This window comes from Watersipora subatra, chromosome 9 (assembly GCF_963576615.1).
Source record: "Watersipora subatra chromosome 9, tzWatSuba1.1, whole genome shotgun sequence".
Taxonomy (NCBI): Eukaryota; Metazoa; Bryozoa; class Gymnolaemata; order Cheilostomatida; family Watersiporidae; genus Watersipora; species Watersipora subatra.
In genome coordinates, this window is record NC_088716.1 from 59628742 (window position 1) to 59639743 (window position 11002).

Below are 11002 nucleotides of genomic sequence, written 5' to 3' on the forward strand. Positions count from 1 at the left end.
ATTACATTCTCAGACCTCATTCAAGAAGTCTGTCATTGAAGAGATGACCACTCATGATGTATCTTAGCTTCGCCATTTACATCTATTTCCTACTCAGTTAATTAGACATTTGGGTGGCTGCTTGAGAAGTAGACATATACAGAAACAAATTTTGGTAGCTGAAACTATGGCCAACTGAATTGTCCGGGCCTACTAATTTCTTGTACTTGTTTCCAGGTTAAACAAGTATTAATTTATCATGGCTGACAACATCCTTATCGCAGAAGCTATCCAGGACTTGAAAAGTGCTCTAGGGCAGAGGCCTCAGTCACGAAATGGTCAAGGATTCCGGAAGCTCTTTCGTATGTCTTCAAATCATTCACTTCGTCGAGTGAAACCGTTGGTAGAGCATGGTAACATTGCTGGAATATTATCTCTCTTTTGGAAAAACTACATTTCACAACCTGACCCTCCACAAACTTCAATATATGAGTTTGTGACTAGCGAGTTGGACGGTTGGAAGAAGAATAATGAAATTCCTACTACTATGGAACCAATTGATCCGCTAGTGAACCTAACTGCTGAAGTTTGGTTTCTGCGTCACCTCAAAGAATACGGCCAAATAACGGAGTACCAAAATGAGATTTTCAGGAGGTGCTTTGATAGCTTGGATGAAGATAACAACATATTTGATATCATAGTCAAAAGGAAAGAAGAAAAACTTTTCCAAGCAATATTAAATGTAATTCAAGAAGAAAATGAACTAAGGAAGCGTTTGTTGGAAATCGAGTTTGCTCACAAGTTTACTCAATACCAGCTGACTCCAGGCATTTGGAGTACTTTAAATATGCATTCGACGGAGTTTTGCATCATTCCAGCTTCTTCTGAGTCCTTGAAAATGTATGGAATGCATTTCTACACAACGAAGTTCGATGATGATGATGATGGTAACAAGCGGCGTGAGTATCCAACTTGTCTACGTAATTCCATCTTATCCGTAAAATGAGATTTTTTTTTATTTTTGAGCAATTTCAAAACCAGCTTTGCCACTTCTTAACAGAGGCTGCAAAATGTGATGTCTAAACAGTAAATCAAAGCCACACTGACTGCCTTAGTGATACTTGCAAGCATTATATTGTGATGGTTCAGAGCGAGTATAATCTCATTCTACAGACCTATACCAGAATGCTTTGCTTCTTCAGTGATTACAGTTTCTATTTACCATAACTATACCACTACCATTGTGGAAATAAAGCTAATTTATTATCAAACATGTAGATGAAGGTTGACTGTTTGATAACTAAGTTCTATTTCTAGTGGCTGCTCTCAATAGAACTCTTCCGTTCAAAGTGGTAGTTTACAAACTGCTCCTACAAACCAGTGAATTACTTGCCAAATTTTGTTGAAACTTTCTCAATACTTTGGACATTGAGTAAAATCTTTTGGATGGTAGCAACACAAACACACAGAATTTTGTGTGACCTTGTAAGGCGTATAGAGTCGAATTTCCTGTACTTACATGCATGGCTTTATAAAGCCTAGTTTCCATATGCCATCGCAAGGCTCGCAACAAGGCGCACGACGTCGTGCGTAGGCCAGTTGTGATATGGAAACGTCAACGCACGACGGTCACGCGACGTGCGTACGCTGATCGCAAGGATCCAACAGAATGGATCCTTGCGATGGGTGCGTGCGATGAGATATATCCCACAATACACCACGCGACCTTTTCAACCTATTCCATAATGCAAACGGTCGAGTGTTATTGGTTACGAGAAATCAGCGTGGTGGAATACGCAGCAGTAAAAATGGAGAAGGAAAGCGTAGACATTGGAGAGGAAAGCGGGGCAGTAATGAATACATCTGAACTGCTCTCAATAATTCAAGAATATCCGGCTATATATAATAAATCTAGCCAGTGCTTTCGAAACCAGAGACTAAAATTAAATGCGTGGAATCAAGTGGCAGAGAGAATGGAATCATCGGTGGCAATGTACCAGAAATGCTATCGTTCGTTCCGAACGAGGATTGGAAGGTGAGACCAAAAAAATTAATAAAATTTTGTAGTGAAAGATGATGACATGAACTCTAATATGTTTACGCTAGCACAAGGCATGCTGGGTGATTACTAGGAATTGTTGACAACAAAATCGATGCAAAAAAAGCGTGAAAATGATTCAAAATAATTAGTTTCATTTTCACTTGCGTATATGTATTATTATCTGGTAATACTAATAGTAAATAAGGCGTTCATGTACGGTAGGGAAGTGTATCAGCTAAGTGAGTTAGTGAATGTAGTAAAATAAAAGTTTATGTATTTGAAGTATGGTTGTGGTAACTTGTTACTATTTTCTTTTCCATAGATATGTCAGAGCAAGAGCAGGCTCTTCTGGGTCTGGACTAAAAGATATTATATGTGAAGACTCCGAGTATGAGCAATATCGATGGCTCTTCACGCACATCAAACAAAGAGGAGTTGTGACATCAGCACAATCTGAGTCATCTGCTCCATCTCCAGCTCCATCTCCTGTTCCGTCATCAGCTCCATCACCCGTTCCATCATCTGCTCCATCACCCGGTCCATCATCTGCTCCATCTCCAGCTCCATCACCTGTTCCGCCATCAGCTTCATCACCTGTTCCGTCATCAGCTCCATCACCTGTTCCGTCATCAGCTCCATCACCTGTTCCGTCATCTGGTCCAGTTGCTAAACCTACATGTAAATATACCTCTTCTAGAAAACGACCATGGTCGAAGGCTAGCAAGTTGGAGAGTGAGGCAGATGAGGTAGTCCATATTGAAATATCTGTTACTGCTAAATCATACTCATTCATCTATGTTTCTTATTTATTTTATATGTTTATTATTTATTTATGTTTCTTATGTATTATTTGAGGTTCATTGTTGTAGATTGATAAACAAATCCTGAAAGCTCTTGAAAAGCCAGAAGAGGAAGATGAGGATAAATTGTTTGCTATGAGCATTGTGCCAAAGCTTCGACGTCTCAAAGGACGAGTGAAAAGTCGAACACAACTCGACATCCTGAGAATTTTGGATGACGCTGAGTGGTCGGAGCCTACGTACCAACAGCAAGAGCAGCAGCAGTGGAGTGGAGAAACTAGCCAGTTCATGCAAATGCTTTAGAAGCATATATATAATATTAGAGCTTCTATATAATGTTTATGTGGGATAATATACATATGTGTAGATATGTATGTATGTACATCTAACTATATATATATGTACATATATATATGTACATATAAATATATATGTACATATATATGTACATATAAATATATATGTACCAGTATATGTACACACATATATATATATAAATATATACAGTCAAACATGGATAACTTGTCCACGGACAGCTCAAACACATGGTTAATTCGAACATTTCCTTTGGTCCGTTCCCACGTAATGATAAATTGCTATAGATAACTCGAACTCAACACTGTTAATTCGAACTGTTTTTTTGCCCAACAGCTACCGAAACGGTTGTTTTCGCTTTAGAAAATCATTTTATTCAAAGCCATAGAGGTAAACTTCATCTTTTCGCTAATTCATAAGCGTCGTTATTACCACCATCGGCAAAATATTTTTGTCAACTACTTTTCTAAAAGTTTGGTGAAATCTGATTTATACTGCGATACGATGAATAGCACGGGCTAGCCGGGTCACGCACACAAGAATTTTCGCCACGCACATACAAAACAAAAATCGCATGTTGTTTTGTATGTGCGTGGCGAAAATCCTTGAGTGCGTAACTCGGCTAGCCCGTGATGAATAGTTTTCCGACGTTGATTCCGTGTTGAATCAACGTCGGAATGTTGAATGTTTAAAACGTCTTAAAAATGTTGTAATTAAGCGTATACGTTGTCTGAGCTACAAAAAACTATTCATCGTTTGACCTAAACACAGAATACATGTGTACATTCAATTAGTATCTATTAAAAAAGCGTGAGTGATATAGAATGTACCGTAAAACCTCGTAAAACTTCTAATTGAACTGCCTCGGAGTGTTGCTCTTAACGAATCCCAGGTAAAGTAAGGTAATCTGCATAAACTTCAAGAAAAAACGGCAAAATTGATTGCGGGTAAAACCCCAAAAGAAAAAAATGTCTTTTCTTTTGAGCATTTCAACAACGATCAAGTTTTGCCAATGTCAATCTGAAAAACGTCCTGGCAATAACATCACCACAAACAACAAACCAATCTCAAGTGATAGAAAAATCTCTATACTTTTTCATGAAAACGTTTTAAACATTACATTAGAAGCATTTAATTTGAAACAAGCCATTTTTGCTTTTGATTTATATTATAGTTTGTATATGTACATGTATCTACTAATAAATAAGTAAATATATGGACATGACAGTGCTCTGATAACTTGAATGCTCGGATAATTCGAACACTTTTGCTCGGTCCCTTGAAGTTTGAGTTATCCATGTTTGACTGTATATGTATAAATATATATATATATATGTACACATATATCTATATATACATATATCTATATATACATATATCTATATATACATATATCTATATATACATATATCTATATATACATGTATCTATATATACATATATCTATATATACATATATATATACACATATGTATATACACACACGCTTATATATATATACACTCACACACACATATATAAATATGTATATACATCCTAATAGAGTTAGTTTGATTGTGGTGACTTCATGTATTGTGATGAATTCATTGTGGTGTATTGTTTCAACTTGTTTTACATCATAATATAGTGTCACATGACAGTTCAGAAACATAGAATAAAAAATAACTTGACACGCAGATTGAATTAAGCGAACAAGAAATATGAACTCATTGCACAGTATCACCATGTTGCCGCTTCCCAGGGCTTGTGACAAGCTGTACTTGCCATGGAAGTGCTGCTTCGAGCGAGTTGACATATCTTGTGAGGCATTCCCTGATCTCCTTTGCAGTATATGTATGGTTGAGGGGTCGTGGTCTGAGTCTGCCTAAGGCACCACCACCCTCTGTTACTTCTTTTCTCCAATCGCCTTCGATCAAGTCGCCTGTATCGCTGTAGCTATCAACAAAACCTGTTGGCTTGTAGCTAGCATTATCGGTGAGCATCAGGTAGTTATGGAGGCAAACACAAGCCTGGACAATTAGGTCTACCAAATCCAATTTTGCACGGATTGGCTGGCGGAATATATGCCATCGTGCACACAGTATTCCAAATGTATTTTCTATCGTTCTTCTACATCTTGAGAGTCTATAATTAAATACTTGTTGTTCTTGGCTCAAATTTTTGCCTGGCCATGGTTTCATGAGCCAACTGGTAAGTGGAAATATTTCATCTCCAACCAAATAGTATGGGATAGAGTACTGACCATGCTGTGTGGGTGGAGGAAGATCATGTACTCCATGGTCTTACTTTTGTATAAAAGATGACTGTTTAAAAATTCCAGCATCATTCTCGCTGCCATAACTACCGATGCTCACACTTAAGAAGCGATAATCGGCATCACAGACAGCCATGAGAACAGTGGAATGGAAATGTTTATAGTTATAATATAATGAGCCACCTCTACTAGGACATTCAATAGCCACATGTTTACCATCCAATGCTCCTATAACGTTTGGCATATTCCATTCAGAAGTGAATTTGTCTCCAATCAGTGTAAAGTCCTCTCTGCTCTGTGTTTCCTTTAGATAGTGATCTTTCAAAGAGTCCCACAGAGCCTGACAGACTTCACGAACGATCTTGCAAATTGTTGCGCGTCCAACTCTGAAGTTGAAGCTTTGAGACTGCTGAGAATCTCTTGTAACAACAAATATCATTGCCCTAAACATAATCAATTACCTTTAATACAATTAATTGAATAACACAGGGTAAGCATGTTTTTAAGTGTATAACAATGAATGGCCGAGATTTGTCGATTGTAGTCTGTTAGGCAGCAGTGAAATACATAAATATAAAATACAAATACATCAAAGGCATCATGTTCCAGCTTACCAGTTGCAAGGTATCGGAGTGTAATTGCTAAGCGTTTCTCGTGGGAGATAGCTTCTCGACTCCGGCAGAATCTTGCTTTCATATATGGTGAGACACAGCTGAGCAGGTGGTCAAATCGCTCAGGTGTCATCCTCATATATCTTCAAATTGAGCAACGATGATAAGCAACAATAAGCACATCACAGATTTTTAACTGATACTAGAGTATGTATGTACGTCAGCATTGATAATGTTATTATTACCGTTATCATTATTGTTGAGTGCGTGTATGAAAAAGAAGAAAACACACACATACTGACGCACGCAACTCACCTGAAAAAGGTTTCCCGATCTCCTTCCCTCAACTCTTTAAAAAGCGTATGGTACTGGCCAAGCTGTTTCCTTTTTTTTGAGTGAACCACGTATCCAAAATGCATGGTTCCTAGGCATTCTTCTGAGTGCGTTGATTTTACGGCGCATCCTTCTCCTGAGGTACAGCAAAAGTAGAAGCCTCCGCCTGCGTGTCACCATGATGTTTATATCGCGAAGAATTCTGTCTCCCATACGAAAGAGTAAATCGGAAATGACGAAAGCGAAAACGTTTAGCTGGAAAACCCCACATTTTCCTAAAAGCATGACGCCTACGCGCGCACTATGGAAACACTGCATCGCACCCGACGCAATGCGTTGCGCACGATCATTACGCCGCGCATGATCATTGCGCTGTCATATGGAAACCAGGCTTTACAGCCTGCCATGACAAATTTTACTTGAAACTCAGATTTGTCTACCTATTTCCATGTATGGCTGTTGTAGAATTAGGGAAACTACTCATAAATCAATAATATTGGTTAAGATCGTATTACAAAGCTTATTTCTGTTGAATCATAATCTTGCATTGTTAACACCAAATCAGGCGATACATTTTGATCATTAAATATAGACATATTATTAGCCACAAGGATAAACTGAACTGAAGCTTTGCTCAATCTTATGTATGATATTGTGAGTTTAGTCGATGAGAAAGTGAGAATTGATGTAGCTAATTATGGATATATATGCCAAAATGTTTGAGAGTTGCTTTCTCTTACGTAAAATTAGCTTTATATGCTGAAGAATCTTATTACCAGTTTATTAATAAGAACTAATTACACGCAAATTCCTTAATCAATCGTTCAATTTTTGACAAAATGGCTTTAATTGAGTCAAAAGTACATAGACCAATTAAACATACTTAGTCTAGTATAGTTAATAGGTCTATGCAAAAGTAGTTGAGAGGTTACATATTTGTGTAGAGTAGATATCTATGGAAGTTCTTGAGCCAATTTCTATGCATTTTGATCAGGTAATGAAGGGATACCATTATAGCATTATAAGTAGTTATAAGTTTACTTCACGGATAATAGAATTTGGAAACTGCTCATACAATAATAACCACATGCTATTGAACTTTTGGTTTCTGATATTCTAGTGATATATTCTGGAAAAACTGTAATAAAAACCAAGCTGCTAGCTTCAGGAGGTCTGCAAACATAATAATTTTAAAGCCTGTGAAGAACTTTTCTTTTGACATTGTATAACTTGTAAGTTACACGCACCACATTCGAGTTATCATTCACATCCAAGTTACTTGAAAAATCTGCTGCATTTAAACTTAATTTCAAAAATAATTTTAATCATTTGTTTTAGACTCAGCAATTGCCGAAGCCAGATATGTTCGGGAAACTTTGAAAAAGCGATTTGGTTTTGTGCTGAGAGGACCTGATCGTGAGAACGAGTTCGACCCTGTTGATGCATCTTTTGATGAGCTTGAAGACTGGCTAAAGGAAGAGCTAAGAAGGATCAAGGATCAGTCCTCACTTCTGATCATTAGCTTTGCTCTTCATGGAAATCTGGGATACATTGATGCTCCTAACGGACAACAGAGGAGAGTGCTTGATATTGTAAAACTGATTAATGATGAGTTGGATGAGAAGACAGCTAAGGTGAGGCCTTCCAGTTTATATATTGTTGAATTAGAGAATGCTTGAGCTTTTGTTATCCATTAGTAAAGTATATTTGTGTACACACTGGTATACATACTGGCATACATACGGGTGTAAATACTGGCATACACACTGGTATACATACTGGCATACATACTGGTGTACATACTGGCATACACACTGGCATACATACTGGCATACATACTGGTGTACATACTGGTATACATACAAGTATACATATTGGTGTACATACTAGTGTACATACTACTGTACATACTGGCGTACTTACTGGCAAACACACTGGTCTACATACTAGTGTACACACTGGTCTACATACTGGTGTGTATACTGGTGTACATACTGGTGTGTATACTGGTGTACATACTGGTCTACATACTAGTGTACATATTGGTTTCATACTGGTGTACATACTGGTCTACATACTAGTGTACATATTGGTTTCATACTGGTGTACATACTGGTATACATACTGGTGTACACACCGGTATACATACTGATGTGCTGGATAGATACTGGTGTACATAGTGATATAGATAGAGGTATATATACTGATGTGCTGGATAGATACTGGTGTACATAGTGATATAGATGGAGGTATACATACTGATGTGCTGGATAGATACTGGTGTACATAGTGATATAGATGGAGGTATACATACTGATGTGCTGGATAGATACTGGTGTACATAGTGATATAGATGGAGGTATACATACTGATGTGCTGGATAGATACTGGTGTACGTAGTGATATAGATGGAGGTATATATACTGAAGCACATAATGGTGTACAGATGCCTGAAATATTTCTGGCTACTATACCTTGGAAAGATATGACAGCATAAAAAGAAAACTTTGGGTAATGCTATGCTCGAGCTAGGGGCCTGGGATTGTTGTCTCACACCTAACTAAATGGAGTTTGAAAGTTGTTACTCGATGGGTATCTCTAAGTTTATTTTACAAATACCCAAAGCCAAATCTGCAAAACTAGAAACATGAATTTTTTGCTTAAAATAGATTTTTACGATGATAACAGCAATAAGCCCATTATACAGTTGTAATATTGGAAAAACCAGAAAGCAATATGAGACATGGATGAAAAGGCATAGATGCTGCCAGGCAAGATATCATCAATATAGATCAGAAGTGAGCCAAGGTTTCACACATTGCTCGATCAATAACCAGAAATCGGGTGGCACAGAAATTATTGAATTTAATCAAACTGTTTCACATATTATAATTACATAATTGTTTTTCAAAATCATAATAATTAAAAGAAATACGTTTGTTACTAATTTGAAAGTCCACTGACTGCTGCCACAAAAAAACTTTGTTATTAGTTAGGCAATCTTTTCAGTAATTAGATAAATACTTTTTGCACTTCTGACCAAAACAATTTTTAGAAACAGCGAGAAAAATGAAGTGCTACCAAAAATATTAACGATAAGAATAAGATGAAACACAGAACATGTTTGAATTATCTGCGTGTATGGGGTATTTATACGGAGTACGCATACACACAGCCTGTGTTTTGTATGTTCTACTGTTATAAGCCTGTGTAGCCTGTGTACCTGTGTTTTGTATGTTCTACTGTTAACTTTTTCTTTGGCATTTAAAGTGTTGAGCAACAAGAAACTACTCAATAGTTGCAGACAGACATCAAACATGTTCTCATGTTCTTACTTCTGTGTTGCTTGTCAATGATTATGCACCTGTGTATCATTTAACAGGTGATCATATTTCAAGTGTGCCGACATATACCAAGATATAACTCTACACCACCTCATCAAAAGCGAGATCAAGAACTTCAAAAATTTGTAGAAAACAAGTCATCAAGTATGATGGTTCTTATGGCTGCTGATAAACTGGAAGAGTATGGGCATTACATGCAAAGTGACAGCTACATCTATAAGTTCCTGGAAAGGCTCCTTCAGATAAGAAAAAATGAACCACTTACATTTTCAACTGTTCATAAACATGCTCATTCTCCTAATGCACTTAAAGCAGACCGAACAAAACTCCGTAGTGAGAGACATCGAGAACCTCTACTTCGAGAACCTCGAGAACCCCAAGCTGAAGTTTTAAACCCGGCGAATGAAATCGATCCTGAGGATGAAATCGATCCTGAAGATGATGGCTATAGCTTGCTAGATTTCAATGATGAAACTGTGAGGAACTCTTATGATGAGATGGGTGGTTATGAAAATTAAGAGGAAATAGATTTGCGCTAAGTGCAAAGCAAGATAATTCTATATAGAGACTAACTTCTGCCGAGTTTTTCTATAGAGTTTTATGAATGATGTTCTATCATCAGAGTAAGACTTTAACCAGAATCATCAAAGAGAGAGCTAACTAGCCATAGCAGATGAACATTTGGTTAAGATATAGACTATGAGATATAGACTATAGACTATGTTTCCATGAGGCGTATGCTGCGAATTTAGAGTTGTGCGCATGTTCAGTTCCTACGAATTTCAGTACGAAAGTTTTTTATCGAAAAACATTTTCCTACGAAAGTTCAGTACGAATTAACGCAGGCCCTTTGTTAGCTTTGTTAAAAATGTAAGAAAGTGACAAGAACATTAGAGTATTCAAAACTGTTCAATTCGAAATATAAATGACTGAAGTGTGAAAATGTTCACAATAGAATAGCCTGCACGACATTGTCTTGCGCACTATTCATAAGTGATGTTTCCATCATTCGCAAGCGTGAAACAATCGATACAGATTTGCAAGTAACCAAACTAGCTTTGCTGCTAGGATGTGCCATTTCCATCTGGCAAATTGATGCAAACATGCACATCATGCGCATCACGGAAACATAGTGATAATAGTCTTTTAACAAGTGTTTATATCTCATCATTTCGCGATTTGTCTGTCACCTGCACGTTTTATAGCTTTTGTTAGTGAGTAGAATATTTTAGTTTAAAAGGATTTGTATTATTGTTTTATATTAATAAGTATATATTGTCTGAATATTGAGTTCTCTATCCTAGAAACTCACATTCAGTGCATAT

General features: G+C 37.1%; 1 protein-coding gene across 1 annotated transcript; it reads left to right on the plus strand.

Moving 5' to 3' along the window:
- The first annotated feature begins 376 nt into the window (after positions 1–376).
- On the plus strand, positions 377–10373 carry LOC137404235 (uncharacterized). Its single transcript, XM_068090399.1, has 3 exons — positions 377–938; positions 7672–7967; positions 9716–10373. Exons 1-3 carry the CDS (start codon positions 527–529, stop codon positions 10193–10195), a joined length of 1188 nt encoding a protein of 395 aa, XP_067946500.1. The 5' UTR covers positions 377–526; the 3' UTR covers positions 10196–10373.
- Positions 10374–11002: the final 629 nt, after the last annotated feature.